The 24,109-nt window shown below is 39.6% G+C and overlaps 1 protein-coding gene across 1 annotated transcript; it reads right to left on the bottom strand.

Annotated features, from left to right (window-relative positions):
* Positions 1–1,470: 1,470 nt before the first annotated feature.
* On the bottom strand, positions 1,471–19,493 carry CRKL (CRK like proto-oncogene, adaptor protein). The gene is made up of 3 exons (XM_075167904.1): positions 18,633–19,493; positions 14,558–15,020; positions 1,471–5,420 (listed from the first exon to the last, which is right to left on the bottom strand). The coding sequence occupies exons 1-3, from the start codon at positions 18,944–18,946 to the stop codon at positions 5,286–5,288; spliced, it is 912 nt and encodes a 303-aa protein (XP_075024005.1). The 5' UTR covers positions 18,947–19,493; the 3' UTR covers positions 1,471–5,285.
* Positions 19,494–24,109: the final 4,616 nt, after the last annotated feature.

Raw genomic sequence — 24,109 nt, 5'->3', positions numbered from 1 at the left:
TGACACCTGATGCATTCTGAGGCACAATAAAGTTTTTCCTGTACTGAACACAGGTATTTCAAACTTCCCCAAGCCCCCGGCTATGAAGGCACTCTGTCTCCCATTGCCTAATAAAGTGCATGTAGATGCTGCAGTTTAGAGTCAGAGAAGCCTGGACAAACCAGAACAAAACCAAGCCCAGGCCACTGTCCCATGCAGTTGCTGTTCATGGCCTGCCATTGCATTGGAAAGGATGTGCAGCACCTATTCATTGGCATTGTACGCATCTCGCCACAGACGGGAACAGTGCTGCGGCACCCATGGCTTGAATTCAGTTTGTAGGAAGCAGACTGCTGGTATAGCAGGGGATACTTGGTTTTGCTATGTAAACAGTAAAGCAAGAGCTACTGAAGATGTCCCAAGAAGCAGCTGCAGTAATGGGCTAGCACTGCCAGCTTTTGCTTGAAAGCTAAAGGCTTACAAAATAGTTTGAAAGAGGGTTATCAGGCCTACTGCATGCACCTCACCTGTTCTTGCTTGCCTATTTGAAATACTGGTGTTTTTCTCTGAAATGTAACTTGCCAAATGTGAACATTTGATGATAAGACACTATGCAGAGTTGGCTGTGAATGTTTATTAACATCGCATGGAAATCTGTACTCCAGAGAAGACAAACATGAGGCTGTGAACATACCTACAAGGAGTCCAGGGAAACAACACAAGCTTCTTAGACTTCTCCTTTGCAGCAGTTGAGTCTGATGTTCCTCTTAAGTTTTCCTCCTATATAAGATCATCTCAACTTTCAACACATTGTTAATGATTTAACTGAATGATCCCAAATATTAAAAAACAATTAAGTTCTGGTTAGTGCTATTCTTAATCTGGATTGACTGTAAAAAGGCAAAAGACGACCTCCTGTTTTTTGACTTGCAAAAGCAGATATTTATGATGTATTATGCTGACACCTTCCAACAGTGGCTAGAATGCCAGCCATTCCACTCCCCAGTACCTGCACAGGTTACGCCTTATTTACTCAAACAATAACAAGCTACATTCAAACCGTATGCATAAATCAGTCATTCCTACAAGCACAGTCAAGGGTATTCCAGTAAAAGAAGGTCATGTTTTCTACAGAGACCATTAAAAGCCTTGGCAAAAGAGCAGCGTCAAATACAGTGACAGGAAGAGCACTGAGGTGTCAAGTGTGAGGGTGGAGGAGACAGTGATAATCTGTATAACCAGAGATGCATCTTTTTCAGGTGAACCTCTAGAGCACAGCAGTATAGTCTGAGAAGAGGCAGGAGGATGGAATAGGAGAGTATCATTCAGCCTGGCAACAGCGGTTTCTCCTGCTTAATTCTTCGATTCTGGAAAACTTGGATTGGCACTCTGATTCACCCACAAAACAGGGCATCGTAATGACAGAGTAAGAACTGAAATGCTCTGCTAATATTGTCAAAGTTTTAAGACTAAAGACAACAAATAATACTGTAAGTTGAGGCAAGTTTTATTTAGACTGTACAAACAGGGCACTGGGGAAAAAAAAACAGTGGCTTGATGTTGGGACCAGTTCTATGAAATAAGTGGAGTAAGAAATTAAAAAGGCACTAATCTTAAGAAAAGACACTCCATATATTCTAAGAATATAATTCATTTAATACTGTTAATCTTATAGCACAAAAAATAAAACAAGCTATGATCCCCGAAATAAACTTTAAAAGCTTACACTTAATATTATTGCCTGAAGATCATGGTCTTTAAATTACATATTGTGTTTTAAAGTTTACACAGTGAAGACTGTCTCAAATACAAGGCCACCTTTCCCACTGCAATTGTATCCTTGTCCCAAAACACACTTTCATTTAACACAAGTAAACAGAAAATGACAACTATACAAGAATGCTTTCACTGGTCCCAAAAGGCAGTCTTTTAGGCAGGTCTCACTTTCAAATGCAGGTATTGAGGAAAATGCTTGAAAACTTGACTAGAAAACAAAGGCAGCCCACTCGTTCCCAGGATGTTAATACAATATAAAAAATTACTTTACAGGCACATGAAATGGCACAAAGAATGCTGTTTTTCCCTTTACAAAAATAATGCTCAGGCTCTTTAGAGCCCCAACCCAAACAGGATATTCCCTTTTGTTTATTCTTTCCCAATTTGTAAACAATCATGAATTAAATTAGCGCTTATCCAGTGATGGACACTGATTAAAACAGTTTTCATTTAAACTTTCAGACTGGTCAGAGGCTTCAATGTCTATATACACATGTACACAAGAGGAGGAAGTCAAACAGTAAGCCTTTCATGATAGTTAACTATTGTGGCACCAGGTAATTAAACCAGCTCCTAGTTCAAAAGCAAGAACAACTTTAATGGTGCACAGATTGAAGCCATCACTTATAGGTTCTCATGCTTCATATTAAGTATACCTTACACGCCCAAGGAGCATTTACACTGATAGGTTATCACTCAAATTTTAAGAGGCTTCATAAAGCAACAGAGCACACATGTAGGCAAGCAACAAGCGATTGAGAATCCAGAGTCCTTCAAAGAGAAACACAAACTGATCAATGCAGTCTTTATATGAAAATACTTGTCTCACAGTAAAATAGCAAAGACATATTATGAAGCAAGGTTACAATCAGCTTAGGCTGGTCAGTATGCTACATTTAAACCACATTTAACATACCTGAACCACACCGCTGCTACTCAGAGAAACACTGTTTATCCGTGGCCCAAAACCAGGTTCACAGAAATTTAAGAATTCTTGTCTTTGCATCAGATGCCACTACACACAAATTTTGCATAGTTTTGAAGGTAAAATATTTTTGCTTTTCTGCAGTATCAGAACATAATTAAACCTAAAACAATGCTTGTGTTCAAAGTGTATACCTTATTCAATGAGGGGATGAGTCAAGACGTTTATTTCAGTGGAAAAAAAAAATCCAGGTCAAAAGTTATATTCAAGATCTCAAATCTCACAGTATTTATTTACCATGCAAAGGAAGAATTCTACAATCAGTCTTCTGAAGAGCTGCCTGTAATTAGGTCAGGTCTGAAATAAGATTTCTCTGCAGCAGACTGAGCTTAGTGCAGTTTCTGTATTCCAAAGATGACTTTCAGTAGTACAATCTATGTAGTAAACTTAGGGGTACAGCTGGGGCACAGAAAAAGCATGACCTTCTTTAGTTAAGAGAGCTGCATAGCTTTTCTTTGCAAGACAAAATGTCAATGCCTATTGTCAAGAATTACTCTTACAGCACCAAACACTTCAGTCAATGCTACTCTACTTCACAGTTAATTTGGTAGTAAAATGCTCTACAAGAACTTCTAGACTGTCAGCCACTTGATCAATACTACAGAAAATAGCTAATAGATGAACGGAGAGACTTCTTTTAAAAAAATCCAGCATTTTGAATGTCTTGTTGCAAACGCCATTTTTGCATTTCTTCAGTGCCTTCCAATTAAGGATCTCATGGCACTTTCACATGAGCTATGAACAACGTGCTTTTATTAGGATCAAGCAACACAGCTCAACAAGAAAACATGTGGAACTTAACAACTTTTATATAATTTGACATTTATAAAAACTGGTGAGATTCTGCGGGTGTCTGAAGTTTCTCATTTTGCTACAATTGACAGTCTTCAGAAGTTGACAAAATGGGGGCTGCTGTTTTCCTGTCAGCTTCTGCAACAGACATTTTTCTTTAACCAGGCTGTCTGAAAAGGGAGGTTTTGTAGTTGTAGTCTTTGCAAATGTGTATTCTCTTAATTCTGTGTTCAATTATTTTTAAAAGAGCATTCCAGTTCACCTACAAAACACATGTAAAGAAGGTGGCACAGGATACCACTGTACCTAGGCTTTCCTATCCTGTACACAGGCTAAGGACTTAACCTGCATGGCATGAATTGTACTTATTTACCTGCAGCTATATAGTTGCCTACTGTAAGTACAATTACAGCAGTATAGCTTATGTAGAGAAAAAGGGAAAGAAGCTATACTGATAATAGACACCTTTGTGGCCTCCTCCAGCCTGAGCATTACTTTATCACATGGGGGAACCCAGGCAGCTGACTCCAATTAACCATTTCCTAGAGGATGCTGGGAGTGGGAGGGATCTGGGGGATATATAAACCAGAGCCAACTCATTTGAAGGGTAAAAAAAAAAAAAGATGGCAGCATGCAGAGGACTTGGGATGCAAGCAAGGAAAAAGAGGGAGAGAAAAATAAAAGATGAAAGCAGCACAACAACATGGAGACACCCTAGAAAAAAGGTACTGTGTTTGAAAAGGAGCTTTCAACAAGCTGGGGCTGGCATAGCTAGGAAACTTCGGAGAGATAAGGGAGCCTGTAGAGAAATGGGTATAAAAGGTGTGTGTTTAAATAAGAGGATTTTACCAGTATTTACCAAGTTCTTCTGTCCTACTCCTCTCCTACCTCTCTGCACCATGGCAATCTGGTCAATCTGTCTACTAAGTAACAGCTTAGTGACAAGCACTTCTATACTAGTAAAACTACCCTTTCAACACTGCAGAAGAGCTGTATGCAGACCAGGCCAAAGTGTTTCCCTTTAAAGCTCACTTTCTACAGTTAGTGCTTGCAAAAATCAACAGAAATGCATTAAGTATGTCAAAAACAGGTTACAACCCCTCCTAAGTTTCCTTATAAATAAATGTCTCTGCTTCGATGCAGCTCAATCAATGGTTATTTGCATTTAACACACACTGTTTCAGGAAGGTCAACAACAAGCTTAAGAGTTAACAGAAAAAAGCAGCTTCTAATACAACTGCTTAGAATACATAAGGTTCAATTATTGTCCTTTAAAGAGACCATCATTTTAAATGTACTACCTTAGGACAGGTTCTCTTAAAACTAAGTCTTCTTCAATCCTAAAATTGCATTTTTGTTGTTGCTTTTTGTTGGACAGTAATGCACAAGTTGCATGTTTGATCTAAGATTAGGGCTCTTCCTACTGAGCAAGCCAGCAAATGTCCATGAAGTCTCAACAGGAAAGGCTTTCTTCCCATACTTCTCTGCTATATAGCGGTTCAGTCTTCTCCAGCTTAAGGCCCAGTAGAGTTTTAAAAGTGAAACTAAATTCTGGATGACGCAACTATGGTATGAAGGTAGGGCAGTGACTTCAGTTGTATGTATTCCAAATGTATATTCAAAGAACCATCAAACTGCATCAAGCTGGAAAATGGGCAATGCTAACAATGTGCCATTAAGTCATCATCCCATCTCAAACAATGCTAATGATAGCCAGGAAAATGAAGCAGCAGTGTAAATTGGGCAGAAGGAATCATTCGTTCTCATCTGGGTTTTGAGGGTCAAATATTTTGACATGCGTGAATGGGAAGAGCCCTTTTCGACCGTTGACTTCTCCTTCCCACTGACCGTTTATATTCATCCTTGTAACCTTCACAATATCTCCAACCTGCATAAAAAAAAAAGTTATCACATATGGGAATCTCACCTCTGATACAAATACAAGTCCATTGTAGGGGAAAAAACCTCACCCTCTTCTTGGCATAAGGTTCACTTGAAAAGAAAAGTTACTTTTACTTAACTAAAATACCAACATTTTGCTGCTAAACATGACAATGTTGTCTGCGTTCTTTTTCAGACTCTTAACTAAATTTATATTTACATATTCAGACAAATTGCTGAACTACATCTTTTCCTATAGGAAAGCTTACAACTTCATGCAACAATATATTTAGCTTAGATATAAATTAACATCACTAAAGCTACCATCAGTAATGAGATGCAACATCGATTCCAATGAGCACAGTACTCATACTGGTTTTAGTATCAGATGGCTTATTTCAAAGGAAATTTAGTTTTTCAAAGAGAGATTCCTATGGCAAAGAAACCATTACTTGAAGTTCTAGTTCTGATTATCGCAGTCTCAGAAGCTTCCGTAGTTTCTAAAATAATGGTACACTTCCAAAGCAGGCAAAAGCAATCTCAAACTTTTTTTTTTAATGCATTAGATGTACAGATTCTAGCTTTATTTGTTGTTTTCACCTCTACTTCCTGCCAAAGAATTTGAAACAGAAATGATGACATGTCAAGCTCAACTATGATCAAGCAAGAAACATCAGCCCAAATGATGATAAGTTATATTCTTATCATTGTTCAATGCCTGGATTTATTTTGGATTAGGATAATTTACAAAGCAAAATATCCAATTTGACAAGTAGCATTTAAGACTAGCTAAATAGTAATTTCTCCCTTAAATGCTTCAGAATAGCTGAACATGTGGTCTGTTGCAGCAGCTCTCTAACTTTACACCTCCCTTCCTGTTTATCTAACTTACTCTGTGGTAACTATAGTAAATATTAGAAAAGTGATATTAGCAGCTAATAACTAATTTTGCAAAAAGTAGAACCAGCTTATGACCAATGCCCAACAGTTCATAAGTTTCTTCCCCAAACTAGGTCTAAGCTCTTTGTAGTTGAGTCTTAGTTACTAAGCTACTTCTGTGAAATCCAAAGGTAACCAGCTTTGATCTTCTTATTTAAAGAAAAACTAGATTTTAGTCCTGATACACTATGTATAACAATTTGTCTACATTATCTAAATAATATTAAAATTTAGAACTGGTGCAGATAGCTTAAGGACCTTGGCCAAGGGCCTGAGATTAAAACTTTTCAGGCAAGACCTGTATATTTTCTGTTAAAGAAAAAAAACCTGAGTTTACAAAACAGTGTGCATGCCACTAGATGATCTGAAGCCTGTTTAAACCAGTTACCATTACTCCAACAGATATTTATTGAAGATCACTCAGAAGCAAGAATCCTGAAGTGAAGTTTAAGGTACTATAATAAACTCCTTGGCAGTCACTCAGTGTTATATCTCTGAAAATAAAATTTCTCAACCTTTGAAACTCTTTTTAGAGATTTAAGCTTTATGTTGCATATTAGAATGAAATTAGACATTTAAGCAAAATGTGTTGCTCCACTCCCCGCTACTTCTTCTCCACTACTTGGGTTGTCCGTTTCCCATCTACCCCTCCCAGATTCAAGACTGTCACACTTGGAACAATTGTAATCTTGTGCTTTTGAGAGGAGAAAACCCTCTGAACTCCCATAAGCTCTTGGGATATAACTGACACCATATTACTTTCTTAAATGAACATCTTTATTTATGCTGTTCCTAAATTCAAACATGAAGCCAGCATATACTATTAAGTAGTTATACACTGCCCATGATAGTTAGCACATACATATAGCATTAATTTGACTGGTTTTCATCTCTTCACAGGCTACTGCAGTATGCTTGAATTGTGTATTTGCTAAAAAGCACAATTTGTCAGACTTTTCACTGAATAGAAAGGCTAGAGAAAACTTTAAATAGTAACAAGATGACCTAAACGGGAACCTAACAAATGTCTCTTTAGGAAAGGCTGATAACATCTATAAATACTCAGCATTACATTGCTAGATTTAAATAATCCTTGAAGACGGATTCAAGTTCCAAGTTTTAGACCCAAATTCAAGAAGACACAGCCAACATCGCAACAGTTAAAACCTAGTAAGAAACTGCATTTGCACCACACCATAAAACCAAGCCACTCTCAAAACACTATATTCTTATTCATGGAAGAAAAAAGAAAATCTGTACTACACTGGATCAAAAACATGGACCTGCATTTTCTGAGAGTCTGACAACTTAATTCTCCTCTTGTGCTGTAGAGATCAATCCATTATTCATTTTGAAGCTCTAGACAAAGATAGTCTTTAATTTGACTCTAAATGATTTCTACAACATGAATAGGTTTGGAAGTCTTGCTTTAGCGGAGTAAAAAAAAAAAGTACAATATAAGTCTATTGCATTGCAATAAAGTGCCATGCAGATTAACAATGTAAAATGTTCTTTAGACTGCTGAGCAGGCAAAGTTGCTACAAATCAGTATCTGCCATTAAAGAGTGCTAGCTGACAAAAGCTACTCAAAAAATACTCCCATATGCCAAGAACCACTGGAATAGTAAATTGATTTGCAATAAATTTATATTATTTTTTGAGTGGGTTTTTTTTTAATGAAAGCTTCTGAATATCCTCTTGTGCTATATTATTAAAATAAAAAAAGCAGTTCCCCTGAGAAGATTAAATGAAACAGCATGTTGAAACAAGATTTTTGGAGAAGGAACCTTGATGTCATGATAGAATAACTCATGGATCTTATGTTAAAGACCTCTAGACATTTTGACAATGTCTAGAAGAGTCTGCTCAAGTAGTCCCTCTATGTAATTTTTCCCCAAAGTACTAACTAAAAGCAATATTTGGTAAATGCTTTTTAAAGCATCTATAATATGGTCAGCTGAGGTGTCATCTCCCACTAAAATTATTTAACACATTATTTTTTTTCAGAGAACGTTTTAAGCCAGTCAGAAGGATTGTCTTATGATTAGGCACAGGACAGAGTCAGGAGACCTGGTTCTATTCTCATCTCTGCCACAAACTTCCTGTATGACTCTGGACAGCTCATGGCCCTTATCTATAAATTAGGAAAACGCTTCCTTAGTCTCAGCATCTCTCAGATAAGTTAATTCACTTCTAAAGCATGCCAGCATCGCTGGATGGAAGTATCAACTGCTGAAATGAGTAATACTTCTGAAATGCAGCCATTTGGTTCCACCCAAATGATAAAAATCAAAACGTATTTCAGATAGCATCCTTTCATTATGTCCCTGTTACAGCATGAATTCAAAGCCCTGGGGAAACACAAGCTGTGGAACATGCCAGTCAGAAAGGTTACTTCATTCACTCTAGACTCTTCCATACCTGCCTTCCATTTGAAGCTGATTCATACACTGCAAAAGGTTTCCTGCATGCCATTTTAGTCACACAGTCAACCAGTTCAACGTGTTTTACAGATACTCCCAACAATTGTATGTTAACAGTTCTATGGCTGATAGTTCTTTTAATATAAGTTTAAGGAGATAAAAATGCATAAAAACTCTAAATCATCGTTTTAGCCCACTGGGTCAATAGTTATAGAAAACATATTGTTCTCTGGAATTTATGGGGTGTTGAATCTCAGTCATTATCCTAATTAGTGTCACAACTCAACTTCTAGCATTAGTACCAAAACCAAAACAATTGTTCAGACCAGCTGCCTGTTCTGGAGAAGAATAAATGAGGCTCAACACCAAGAAATTACTTGATATCCCATTGTCCCCAAAAGGTATAAAGCTAAGCCACACAAAAGAGGTAGAGTTCAGTCACACTGCAAACAGGACAAAGTGACACTGAAGTAGCTGGTGCTTTATGTATTGGGAGATTCAAACCAACAGGCTGAAAGCACAGCTTAATTATCCTTCATTTCTGATGTTGTGGGCCAGAAGAATAATAGTTGATGCCCAAATGAGAGAATCAAGTAGTTCAGAAGAAAGACCTTCAACCATTCTTGAGACATGAAAGCAGGTCAAAGGGCAGCATAGCATAGAAATGTTGAAGGCCTAGATGCAATTAATCTAGCCTCATCTAGGAACAGAGTAAAACAACAGAAGTTTGCGTTTCAAGTATAGCTAGGACAATTGCCAGAGTTGGGGTTGCAGCACCACAGATAAAGTGTTGCTTTTCATTAAATGATGGTAGCCTGTCTCCGTCTGAGTAAGCCAGCTGTCATGATTGTACAGAATTTGGAGAGCTCAAAACTCCCATAGACCATCATTCTTGAGCCACACTGAATCTCACTGTAGCACAGGATCTTGTCTAGGTTATCCATGCCACTTTCAGTTTCATCTGAAAACAAACTCTGCAAACAGTTCTGAGGGTGAATGTATATTAAATTGTGAAGCACTCAGCACTATCATGATCAATAACTTTGATTGGAAAAGAAAGTTACAAAGATTAAGATTGCACACAAAATCTCCAAAGTAATTGTCAGCTGTATTTTCAAGGTAGCATAATGAAAAGTTGGTGCATGTCAGCACAGACACAGGAATCCTGCTGCCAATGTCGCTTTCAATTCAATAGTTACCAGAACTAAAGCTCCCTAATCAACACTTCACACTACACAGGTATAGGCTCAATATTTTGCTTAAAATCTAGATCTTGTAGGTTAGATGCATTTTAATGTTTAACACAACAATACTAAGTTTCCTTGGCTTAAGAAAAGCACAATTCTTGTTGTCTAGTGAAAGAAGTAGCCTAATTTCCTAATTAAGAAAGTTCTACTACTAGCACATTTTGGCCTACTTGTCTCAACTTTCCTTTGAAGAGGAAAAAAGTTAACTGTAACCTAATTGTAATAAGCTCAAGAGAAATATTGTAAGTCAGTTACATAATTATGGTAAATGGATATTTATTGCACCAAAACATTTCAGTGACAGGTTAACTCTGTACTAGCAAACATACATGTATATGTTTGATATATCATGAACAGATAAACTACTTAATACTATAATGCTGGTATGGGTCTAAAAAAAGCCATCATTAATACAAAAACTTTGCTATAAAAATATAGTGAAGCTCTTGTTTAAAAAAAGTCTTCAGATTCCATAACACTGTCATGTTAAGTCTGGAGATGAACTCTAGGACTACTACTGCCTTCAAAATGGTCTATGACACTTATTACAGTGTTTGCAATATATTTAAGAACTGTTTTTTAAACACATGGCAGACATAAGTCTAGTGGCTGCTGCTTGTCTCCCGTTTTCTGGCTCCATATGCCATTTCATTCCATTTTATAAGTGAATTTGGAATTTGTTGCTCACGTCCTGAATCAACCTTCAAACAGTTCACTTGGTTTTAGGTGGTATTATCCACCATTAGTTTATCTACTGACTATGCTGGACATAATGAACTTTTCTGTGTAGAAGTTAGCGATCAATCAACTACTTTGGATCCAAACAAGAAGTACCCAACTACCAAGAGAGAAGCTCCTTGAAGGTAAAACATACCAGGTCTTAGTCTACTGGGCACTGAATACACTTCACATGCTGGTTAGAGCATTCCAGTTTAAAACAAGGCCTCATTGGCATATTACTGTTAAGAGGCTGGCTATAGAACTACAGGTTATTAAATGCTGAGAAACTTTAAGGTAGACTTAGACAGTGCCAAAGAATCTGTGCTCTTACAAAATTCATCACCTCCTTAAAGTGCTATCCTGTATAACCTTTGAACACAGGATTGCCCTCCTAGTTTTCCCAAAGAAAAGCAGGATTGAAGAACAGCAGTACATAACCCTGTAATGTAGAGTTCTAGTCCCAATAAATACAGGACACTGTATCCCTGTCCTTCATATTCCTTCCTCTAGAGCACCAGAAAGGAAGGAAATTGCTTCTTGGCTAAAAGTACACAAGTAAAGAAACAGTTCTGGGTGGCTGGTGGTTTTTTTTTTTTTCTTCTTCTGTGGTTTGGCTGTTTGGTTTTTTGTTTGGTTTTTTTTTTTTAATGCAGTACCCATGAAAATACTACACACATTAGTAGTAAAGTTAGTTAGTTGCAGTGAGAAACTGCAGACTTCAATCATGTCCTTAAAAACATTAAATCTGAACTGCCAAAGTAACTAACTCAACTGACAACAGTATATGCAAATCTTAGAAATACATTTAACTAATCATAGGCTTTACTAATTGTTCACTGGTGCAGGGAGATGCCCAAAGTTAAATGTATACCAACTCTATGCTTTGAGATAGTAGCTATACTTAAAACTTTTATTTTAGCCTATAAACAGAATTCTATTTAATTTTTTATTTTAGAGAATAAAAGTAGAGCTTATAATGCAGTAGGACCAAGTCAACATTTAGACTTTAGTCACTTCAATAATACCAATATGAGTGCTAAGTAATTTTAGCCCAGCAAGGTCCAAATTGTAATAAATGCTGTATTAACTAGTATCCTTACAGGAACAACATTGTAGTTGCTCTTAAACTGTCACACTTTAAATACTATTTAAAAGTTAAACACTCCATCATTATCCAACCAAACAGATCTTGTTTCAGATTTTCAGTAGAATATTCACTTGTTTTACAAGTTACATTTTTCATGGGAGAAATTTTTTAAAAAATAATTATACCTTCTTTACAAAACAAACTTCTCTGTAACAGGCTAAGGATCTCTATCTTTTCTTAAAAAAAAAACTTCTGAAGCTTATGTAAACAATAGTGTGAAATAGAAAAACTGGACTTGCAAGCAGAGAGCTTGTCCCGTTTTCAAGCTGAACCCAGGAGAATGACATCCCTCCACTTAAAAGGAAGTCGAGCAGATTACTACGCAATAGCTTTACTTACTCCAGATAGTATTCTCTTCCTTTTAAGTACTGTCTGTGTGCTGATCACACAAAGCTAGAGCCAGCAAACAGATATTTTGCTCTCGTATTGTTTTATCCGTTTAAATGAGATTACACAATCAGGCACTGTATAATTATACTAACAAGGTGTTCTACCTGTACAAGCTGAACTGTGATTTAGAATATGCCTATACTAAGGTGGAGTAACTGTCCAATACTATTACTCTGAAAGAACACCATTAATGTTCTTCCCCAAAACATTCCCATAACCTGTTCTTTCCCTCCCACTAGCTACTTTCCGTGCTCTTTCAAAATAGAAGCTTCAAATGGTCCAGATTATTTAGCCACATGTAGAGTCCTGACAAGGTTGGGATTAAATACATCATCAGGGCCCAGCACGTGTTAGACAATCTTAAAGATCATGAAAAGAAGTTGGATTTTTAAGAGTAGTACATGTGACAAAAAAAATATTGCTATAATGAGGTTGCTAAAGTTCCCTATGCATGGATAGATATGGAGAAGGTGTAATCACTGATTTTAATGAAAATGTAGATCAGTTCCCAGAATTCTACTTCTGAAGCCTCTTGAGAAGCCACAGTGTGGCTAAGGTGCACTTGCAAAGAAAACGGACTACATAGGAAGACAAAATATGCCAGTGGTGGAAGACACAAAGACATGAGGCAATATGGGATGAGAATTCAGTGGAAGAGAAGAATCTCTCAAACAAAACTTCAGCAATTTGAAGGTTCAAAACAATTCAAACCTATGTGTTGGTCAGAGAATTAATCCTACTGGTATACTAGAGCAGCTAAAATGACAGGATTAACACGGACACTAAAGAGCAACTCAGAAAAATCTATTTGTGAGGGCCATCCTTCCAAGCGGTTCTGCTACCCTGCAGCAAAGCAAGTTCCCTGAAGTAATTCCATTACACATTGATAACATAACAAAATCAATTCCTTGCCTTGCTTTGTTTTTAGAATGAGTAGTTTTGGCAGGAATCTTCTGTACAGTGCAGTTGGCAGTGAATTTACGCTTTGCTCTATGATAATTTTCACACACTATTCACAAATAACAAGCTGCTAGATTTCATAAGGCTCAAGGAAAATCCAGTGAGACATATTTAACTTTTAACCCTGTAAGAATAATCACCTGTAGAGGTTTTACAAATACAGGAGGAAAAACACTTAGGGCAACTATTATGAATAACTGGAAGTCACAAATATAACCTTTCAAATTTCAGTCAAAAGTATCAGCTATAGATAACAGCTTTAACTTGCAAAGTAATTGAGCAAAAGCAACAGGAAGAGTTCAAAAGTATTTTTAAAACTATTATTTTACTTGCTAAAATGCTGTTGTTTCCTTCACTTGTTTCCTTGCATTTGCTCCTTGAAGTATTGTAGCACGCTCAAATTTCATCTTTGAGACTAGCACTTTTTCCCGGTGAAACATTTTTGAACTATAGGTTAACTAGCCTTCAGTATAATCTAAATGTAAAAGTAACAGTCTCAGTGTTCTGGATATAGCTTTAAAAACTTCTTCCAATCCATCGTTTATGCCAGTTAAACTAGAATTGTAACGTGAATTCTTTACCATTTAAAGAATAAAGCTCTAAAGTCTTAAAGACATGCCTAATTAAAAAAAAAAAAAAACAAACATGCTTTGGCAAGCACAGGAACTTATTAAAGGTTCAACACAAGTTTAGAGGTTACACTAGAGCCTTACATCTAACCCCCTCACGCCCAATTTGGGTCTTAAGGTTTCTCAGATTCCACTTTTGAAAACCAAAGTAAAAGATACTAGAGTACTTCTGATATATTTCTGCCCAGATTTTAGCTCTCAGCACAAGATACTCAAAGTGCATCTCATACTACATTTGAGGATCAGAAAGACTGTTTATCAGCAATCCTTACCTTTCTCTGAAGGATGCTACTGCCAGTTCTCAACCTGGAATACTGCAATGATTAATGAAACATCTCTCTCCTTCCCCAAGATTAGGTGGAGAAGCAAAGTCATCCTCTGACTAGCACTTACTTCCACAGCAGGATGTATACACTCCACTGCCATCGTAACATATTTGCACTGTTGAACAGGCAAGGAGAGGGTAAATACAGGTCCTGAAGTAACTTAGTCACTTTTCTCAAAGGAAGTGGTATAGATGAAGCAATTTTTTAGATCTTTCTTCAGAATGTAACTTAACTTCTTCTCAGTCCCTTGACATAGACAAGCAGACTCCATATGAAGTCATCCACAACTTTGCCACTAACAATTTTTAGTTTCTTATTTTACAAAACAATTGAAAACCGTAAGACTTGAGAGGAAAAACTTACCTCTAATGCCAGCGCAGTCTTGTCATAAGCACAGGGTACTCTCTTTTGGATAGCTTTGGCATAGACTGGTCCATTCTGTGTTGATGGCAGAGGATTGATCACTGCTCCAGGTGTACTGGATACTGAGGGAAGGGGACTTGCGGTTTGAGGCTGAGCATAAGCATGGGCAGGTTCTGGAATACCGTAACTGTTGGAATTCCTATTTCCATGCTTCCCATGAGAAGATCTGACTAGCTTTTCTACATAAGGAACAGGAATCATCCCAATCCGACCATCCTTGTTTCTGGCGCTCCACCACTGTTCTTCTGGCTTCTCTACGATTACCAGTATCTCGCCCTTTTTAAATGGAAGATCCTCAGCATCATTGCCAGGAAAGTCATAGAGAGTCCGAACATACTCCACATTTTCTTCTGCAGTGGACATAGCAGGAGCAGATCCAGATCCCATTGGTGGACTTGGATACCTAAGTTTAAAAAAGATTTGGTATAAGCGATAGCTATTGTTTTGTATTTCCAGTAACAAAGCTAAGTACCAGTTTTACAGTAGGAACACCAATTAGAGGAGAATTACTTATTCAGCTTTGTAACAAAAGTATTGGCTTGGTAGCACTATGAGGCATTTCATGAGTAACTCATGCTCTCAAGTAATAAACACCCAAATTAGCTTCCCCAGAAACCCGATAAAAATCTATCATGGATGCAGAAAACTGGGAGCAATAATGCAAAATCTTCATCCATTGGTTTTGGATTGTTGTGAGGATCTTAGAGTAGAATAAAATTAATTCTATAGCTTAAGTTATGGGAGTCATGATATGTAAAAACAAATTAAAATTATTTCGGTGACAGGGTGATACATAAAAACAAACTAAAATTATTTGGGTGACCTGGGGTGAAGGGGCTCTTGGAGAGCTAAATAATCCTCATCAGTTCATCACATCTACATTCTTAACTTCAGAATCCACTTCTAAAGAATTCAGTAACTCTAAATGCTGGACTTCAGAGAGCATAGTGGAAAGAGGGATCAAAAGGGAGGGTATGATAAACACTTACAGTTTTCTAACTCAAAGCTAGAAGCCCAATGTTGTCTTTCTGATTGGTAGTCCAGCATCTTTCTAACCAAATCCTACTACTTACATGCAGAATGTTGGGGACAGCCAGTCACATTTATATGAAAACTCCTTTCTTTAAGAAAAGAGAGAGGCAGATCCTGTGTTTTTAGGAGACAATACCTTTCCCCTCTTTTCGGGAAGGTAAGATGGAGTTAAGCTCCCTAATCTTATCTTTACAACTTCAACTCTCAAAGGGTTGTTATAACAGAAAAATTATTAGTTTCAAAGTATTTAGCTTTACTGCATATTTAAATACCTAATAACCTAAAAGTGACATCTTCATAAAAGACAATATGAAATACTTGCATCCGCTGGTAAGAATGGGAGTAAGAAATGAAAAAGCTAACCATCTAGAAATATTCCTTTGCCTTATTAAACATAATATTACCTTTAATTTATTCACATCATTGTTTATTACTATGCCCATCATCTGTCCAATACGGTCACTTCATTGTCTGTGATAATATATTAAGATTGTTCATCAAATGAGATTATCCTCACTGCAATCTATTTTCATCATAAATTTTATACATTTTATTCAAAGCAGCTGTCAGAAATCTTAACGTATATAGGCCATAGCAGATACTTATTATCTAAGCTACGATAGCAAGAATGCATGTCATTAGCCTACTTTAATTCTCTTTTGCTACTTGCAAAATAAGATGGAAATCAAATCCCTATGATTTTTGCAAGATATGCCAGAAGCCCTAAACAGAAAGATATACACTTCTTTAAGACACCCTGCTGTAGCCAAAGCGGGGGGAGAGAGGGAACCCTCTAGAGAGCAGTCACTCTGCATAAGCAAGAGCTTAGGAACATCTGCAATGATGGTCAGAGCTTGCTATTCACACAAAACAAATAGAAAGCTTAAAACAGTCAGTTTTCAACTGTTTTACAAGTTTAAAATGTCATCTCCGAGAGCTAAAAGTATTGCATGGCTATATACAACAAACTACTTAATCCTACCACGAAAACCACCTCTTCATACTGTACTTTATGAAATTAAAAGAATCAACAGCCTTCAAAAGCACAAGCACCGGAGTGCGATGTTCCCCTGAAAATGCCAGAGAAATAAGAATTAGCAATAAAGGTTCTGAAGCACATACCTGTCCACCCCTATTCTAAATCTAGTCCATTAACTAAAAATAAATAAAAAAAAAAATCCAGAAATGCTACCTCTCATCTTCCCTCTTGCAGCAGGAAGTCTCCTTCAAACAGAACTTCAAACCATCAACCATGTAATTGATTTTTCTAAAAGACTTTAGAACAAAAATTATGCTAAGGAAAACCACCTAGTTGATCCCATTTGTTGCTTTATAAAAAAGCTTGTCAGTTCACAATAGGCTAGGTCCCATCTGTCCCTGTATGCTGAGAGAACAATATGCAATCAAAACCTTGAAAATAAGGTGGTACTAAAATGTTCATAAAACATTTCACACAAGACTCCTAACAAATGCCAAGTCAGCAAGTGGAATCAGCTAATTTTTGAAGTGTTTTGAGAAAGCCAAGTCAGTCATTGCTATAAATGATTAAGAACAAGTTTTTACATCCAGAAAGGCACAACAGTATCCAGGTTAAGGACAACAGAGATAAGCATAAAGATTGCTTCAGTGTAGACTTTTTTCCTCCCAACTGTCCACAAGTTTAAGCATGCACATAACACTGGGCAGGTCCATTTAAGCGTTCCTGCAATGGTGAAAGTGAATTTTTTTTTTTCCACCTACCCATCTCTCTAGCCACACCACAATCACTACCCAGAAGACTTCTCAGCAACTTCAAGAGTTCTTGAAGCTAGTGCTTTCTGTCACATCCCTCCCATCACCTTACAGCTTTACAGAAAGACTTTTTTTGACCACTTCAGTTTTTCAACTTGACAAGCTATTGTCAACCTTTGACAAGTTACTGATTGTCATTAAGAACTGGCCTATGCCAAGGTTAAATTGTGACTATAAATCTCAAAGTTATTCTTTCCCCCCTAAGAACTTACTAATCTGCAAAACATAGTAAGATTTTAAACTGCAGAATTTAGAAGTGAATGAATTTGAATTTCTTTTTTTAATGTGTCACTACTTTTCTAGCTTTTATTTCACTTCATTCTATCCAGGAAGCCCAAAAGCTTTGAAATAAGATAGTGGAAAAGGCTTTATTAATTAAAAATAAGGAATGTGTTCTAGAGTTCTTGATAAGCAGTTTATTGATGCAAGTTGCAGGTATGTCCCATGTTGGGAACAGGACAAAGAATGAGCTCATAGCCAAGTCACATTTTCCCATCCTCCTAGAATAGCATTTCTCAGTGTAGTGCACGCAGTATGCAGATATAAATGAACAGTGCCACAACGGAACTATGAGAAATAAATGTTTTACATTTTTTGGGAGGTGGAAATGCCACTCTAGAAGTTTGGGAAATGCAGTCCTAGAATGTATTAAAGCTGACTTAACAGGGTGAAGCAGTCTAATCACATAAAGGCCTGTTCTTTTGTAATCAGACTGGATGCAGGGGCAGACAGCAACTTAAGCTCAGAGGCTGTATTTCAGTCACTGAGGAGACGACTTGCAAAGCCGCTTCTCAACCAACCTAGGAATAGAAGGACAATACCAGAAGAAAAGGTTGACCCAAAGCATGACCACACCCTCTTGCAAGGCAATTATAGCCAGTGGTAGAGATGTACAAGGTACCTTTACATATGCCTACACACACTGCAAGGACAGGCCCTGGGAACTATATGAATGATTTGACTGAAAGAGCAACCCATAACGGTCCCCAAGATCCAGAGTGCTAAGAAGCATCACTGTTAGAAACAGCTTCAAACGAGGGCCATAAACAAATGTTTCCTTAGTATACACAGCATGGCCCTACATCCGATGTTAAGATCCTGGAGCTACTAGGTTGGACCAAGACACCCCCCCGCCTTGCGCCACCTCGAGCAAAGATGGCAGTGGGTGGGGCGCAGGGAGGGTGGCACTCACCTGGGCGCAGGCTCGATGAGGGTGGTGGTGTCCAGGTAGTGGATCTTGTAGAACTCCAGCAAGGCGGGCAGGTGCTCAAACTCCTGGTCGCCGATCTTAAAGCGGCGGTTGGGTAAGGAGTTAATGATGTAGTGGGAAACCCGGGAGTTCTCGGACACTGAGAGCACGTAGTCCCCCGGACAAGTGGACGAGTCCCGCACCAGGAACATGCCATGCCGCTGCCCTTGCAACCGCGTCTGCGCCTCCGCCCGAGACACCGGGCCCACGTACCAGCTGGAGCGGTCCGACGAATCGAAACGAGCGGCGGAGGACATGGCTCCGGGCGGGGAAGGGGAAGGGAGGGAGGGGGGAAGGAAAGTGAAGAGCCCGAAGGCCGAGGAAGAGACCCGGAGAAGGGAAGGCCTGGGCAAGGAGGCCTGGGAGGCTCAGTGGGCTGGGGGCTAGGAAGAAGCGGCTAGTACCCAGCCCAGAAGACAGGAAGCCCAGGGAAAGGGGGATAAGGGAGAAGGAAGCTCCGTGCCTCTGGAGGCGAAGGACTGAGGAGCGGCTGGGGTGGGGCTGGCCAGCCGCGGCGGTCAGGGCCCCCGAGTCTCCCTCAGCGGCGGGGTGTGCAGGGCATCCTTCCCGCCTCTCAGGCCTGCGGCGGGCCCGGCTGGGCGGGTGGCGAAGAGCAGCGGCGGCTGACAAGAACAGGAGGCCCGGGAAGGTGGCGAGGGTAGCCTGCTACGGTGCCTCAGCGCCGAAGCCAGACGGGGGGGGGGGGGGCGGGGGAGGCAGAAGAGCCGGGCTCCCGCTTTCTCCTATCGGTTCCCTCCCCTCTCAGAGCCGAGCACCAAAATGGCGGCGGCGCCGGGCGGTAGGAGTTCTCCGGAGACACCGCCCTGCGCAGGCGCGCTGAGCACCGCGGCTCGCGCCGGCGGGGGGGCCACGACGCGGAGCTGCCGCGCGCTGCGGGGGAGGGGCGGCTGAGGGGAGCCCGGCGCTGCGCCCGCCTCAGCGGCCGGGGGCGGTGCTGAGGGAGGCGGCGGGCCGGGCCGGCACGGCGCGGCTCGGTGCCCCATCCTCGTGTCCAGAGGGGAGGGAGCGCCCTCCCCTTCCCCAGTCCCTCCGGGCTCGAGTCATTCAGACGTGCCCTAGCACAGCCGGCGTGCAGGGGCATCCCCGGTTGGGGGGTGAATGAACGTGAACCGCGCCGGTGGTGTGTTGAGTTAGGCGGGGTGTGAAACCCCCGCGCCTTCTGAAGCCCTTCAGAGGGCAGGGCCGTCCCCCACGCACCGCTTCCCTGGCGTGCCGCAGCCACGCTTTACCACAGGTCGCCCCCAAAAAACTTTGCCCAGTCCTTGGGCTGAAGGCATTTGAGAGGGGGACCTGCCAAAGTACGCGCTCCATCTTCTCCCCATCCCTCTCTCAGCACATCCTCCCTCCTCGATGCTGCCCAGCCCCTGGCATTCCCCGCTTTGCCATGGTGCCCCGAGGCACGCTACGCTTCCCGTCCCTCCAGGGTCCCTCCCGCCCTGCCTTGGGCTGCCTTGGGCTGCCTTGGGCCTCCCTCCCACCTCCACACCTCCTAGCTCAGTGGGATGCTCCGCAGCCAGGCACCCTGACCACAGGCGGTTTGGAGACAGAGATCACCTTCCTTGAGGTTTTGTTGTTTTTCTCAGTTGATTATTTTTTTAAGGAACAAAATGGACCACTGTGATAATCTCCTCTGATCTCAAGATAATTTCCTACGTGCTCTAAGAGACAGTTTCCTGTCTCTTTATAGCCTTGTTCCCAGATAATGGGGTCAAAGCCCCATCTGTCTGGGGGCACAGGCGGGAGGGAAGATGGTGTTGCAGCTGCTGAAGAGGAAGGAAACCCCGGAAAGGACTCAGCAGCCCTCACGGGCAGGGGCTGGGCAAGCGCTTGGCACGTGGTGCAGCATGAGCTGTTTGAATTTTAGAGGGAGGCTGGCGTGTGGTGACCTCAGACAAGCAGCGTGGGCCTTTGCGTGGTCTGACTCATGTTTGGGAGGGCTGGCGGTGGCAATCAGCAAGTTTGGCTGCAGCAGGCAAGGGCGCGACAAAATAACTGCACTGATTCCCCAGACGTGCTAGAAACCTTTGCAAATAGTGTGAGTTTAGCTCAGTCTCATGACTTTGTTTAATTTGTGCTTTTGATTTTGTTTTTTCATTTTGCTTTGGGATTGGCAATATGAAATGAAGCAGCACTTTAAAGCAAAAAACATTTAAAATGGAGAAATAGATTTAAGATGACTGTCTTGAAGTGCCTAACTGGACTGTTGTGCAGTCTTATTCCAGCTTTGCCATCTTTCTTTTCATGCTCTGCCTTTTCTGAAAGCTCAGCCACAACATGGTCATTTTTCTTCTCTTTGTTCTTCCTCCTGCATTGGCAACTAGTGCCAACTGAGGTGTTTGGATTGGAACATATGGGCTGTGTCTCTGTAGACATTTAGTAGAGTTCAAATCATCTAAAATAGAAGACTCATCCAGAGTCATGTTTTAGACAAAATCATCCGGGAAAGTCTCATAACATCACTAACATGAAAGGATCTTAAAGTAGGCCCTGAGTACATGTACAGGTATCGCTTTACCAGCCACTGAAATACAGCCATCTCCTGGGTGGAAAACAGCAGCTGTTTAGTCATGTACAGCAATACTAGCAAAACAGTAGACGCAGAGATGAATAATACCATCTGAAAATTCACATCTATGCAAAAATATTTTGTCCATTGCAAGGGAAGCTTACTTAGTAGCTATACCTTTGATCCATTCCTTCTGGTTTAAGTGCTTGTATTTGCTAATGAGAGTCAGTTTTAAACACATGTAGATAGGCTACAATAGATTATGAAGGTTATTGTGTTTTCTTCTGTCATTTGAACAGGTTTGGATCGTTTTCTGTTTGGCCATGGCCAAAATATAGATTAAAGGATAGTACTTGGACTTGCAGTAACATTCTAAATAATGTTTAAAAATAATTACAAAAGCCACAAGTTAGCAGCAGAATTAGTAACACATAGCATAGAAAAAGGAAATAAAAATTCCTATTGCTGCATTTTATTGAATTATAATTTTTGTTATACTAAAAATCAAATGTAGTAGGTCAAATACATAGTGATTTTGTCTCCATTTCGTATGGATAATACTAAAATCTCAAAAGAGTTGAAACATGTCAGGAATAAATAGTATTTAATTGTAAACCAGTTTTTGTGCAGTACTGCATGGGGCTGGACTGATGCTGGACAACCAGCACACCCACCTTCCCATCCAGAGAGGACTCTAAGGCACAGAGAGGTTTTCAGCGTGGAAGGAACTGCCACAATTAGCTGTTCTGAACCTGTATTCATGCAGGCTGTGGGCATCCTTCAAGTAATTTCCCCCTCAGTTTCAATAACTGTGGCTGAACTAGGCCAGATCTAGGTAACAGATCCCACGTTCTACTTACATATGAGAAAAAGGTGACTTGTTCAAGATCATTAATGTTATCTGATAAGACTGGGCTTCAACTTCCTAGACTACAGACAATCATCTCAGGTGTATTACATCCCTACAACTGCATTTGGTTTAGGAAGAATGGATAAATGTATGGTACCACTTTACCTTTTTATTACATATAAATACGTTTAACGCTCTTTGTCTTACCTGTTGGCAGCTTCCACCCTCGGAGCATGGCCAAATAGCTGTAGCACAACTGAGGAAGTGGGGAGCTCTTGAAGTGCATCAGCTGCTGATGAAATAAAAACTCAGTTGGCAGAATATTCCCTTGAGAAGGTCCTGTCCCTCTTTCCCCGTGCCCAGCTGCTCCTTCTTCCTTTCGCCAGAAGCTTCCGACCCCATCAGTTGGGCTGAATGCCAAATAAATTGTATATGTGGCTGGTCTCTAAGTAAGGAGAAGTAAATTTCTGTCAAGGGTATAGAATGAGAATCCTTATTTGTTTCAAATCAAGTACTGGGTATGCTTCCAATGCAAAATTAACGACCTTAATTTAAACCATGAGGAAATGGGAAAGGCTATGTTGGATTTGGAGGTAGACAGCTGGAGAAGAAATACAGTAGTGAAAGCAGTTATGAAACAAAAACCGAAGCAATCACAATCACTTCTCCACATGTGGAAGCCTGAAATACTTCAGGATACAAGTCCACTAATTACAAATCTAGCAAATATGCCTATACAGCTTTACCACTGTGCTGGCAGGAAATAGGAAAATAGATCATCAAGAAACCTAGTTATTATTCTTCTGGACTTCCTAACGTATCAGCATTTAAGTGTCGGTATTTTGATCACTCAGTTCTGGAAGAGTTGTTTGGCTATTCTCTTACAGACCAGAAATAACTTAAAGCTTGCTTCGTTCATTGTTCATCTGTCCACAATGTCTTGTGCTATACTGTCTCTGAGGACTCGCTGTAAAAAAAGAATGCTTTTTACTGTAAGATACAAGACTGACATATTTAGGAGATCAGAGAATTTATAAATAAAAAAATATGGAATCAGCCTAAAATCCCCATGAGTACATGTTTTTCTTGAGATAACACAAAGCTTAAGTGGGCTCTTGAAAGCTAAGTTCCTGAAGCATCATTCTTGATAGGAAAACTGATCAATAATAATTATAGCTCTGCGTATCAATCTGTAATCTCTCCTGCAATTTCTTTATATAGGTAACTGTAGTAAACAAGAAGAACAAAAAGTGCTTTATACATGCCGAGGTAGATAAAATTGCCAATTTTAAAGCAAGCAATTTTATTATTGTTTCGCCTATGTGTTAGTTTGAAAAGGTACATGCTGGACTAAAATGAGCTACTGCTAAATGATTAGGATGGTTTGAGCTAAGCTAAACTCTGTGGGTTTTTTACCTAAACAAAATACATGCAAGTAAGATAGTGTATACCATAACTTTCAACGGTCACATTATGCTCAGATGAAAAGAAATTTGGGTGTGAAAGCAACAAAAGTTTTATTTTTATCAAATCAAAATACGTAATACCCGCCCTTAGGTTTAGTTCATGTAATTTAGGGGTATTGTACCGGTAACTAAAAAAAAATAGAAAAAATAATGCAGCACTTCTCTCTAAGGTAGATGATCTGCTTTAAGGAAAAGTAATCTCCTTGTAACTGCATTCTAAGCCTTATATTGATTTGCTTTGCACAGCATCCAACTGCAACATTTAATAAATAATGCAATCACAAAATTGCATATACTGATCAACGGAAAAACGGATCACTTGACTAAAAATCAGTATTCAAACACAGAAGGAGTGATAGGGTAGAAGCTGGAAAAAAAACCCATGAGTTTTCTCAAGATGTTTCTTTAGATTAATAATTACTCATGAATGTCTTATATCCTCCTATGTAATCTAAGAATTAGCCTATCAGCTTGGTTATTTGTAATAGCAAGTAATACCCTCTAGTGGTATATACAGGAAAAGGAAAAGAAGCCAGACAAAGAATGATTACTTTTTTTTTTTATCATGGAAGAGGCT

This window comes from Calonectris borealis, chromosome 18, assembly GCF_964195595.1.
Source record: "Calonectris borealis chromosome 18, bCalBor7.hap1.2, whole genome shotgun sequence".
Classification (NCBI taxonomy): domain Eukaryota; kingdom Metazoa; phylum Chordata; class Aves; order Procellariiformes; family Procellariidae; genus Calonectris; species Calonectris borealis.
Note: the sequence above shows the minus strand (reverse complement) of the source record. Positions and strands in the feature narration are given on the sequence as shown.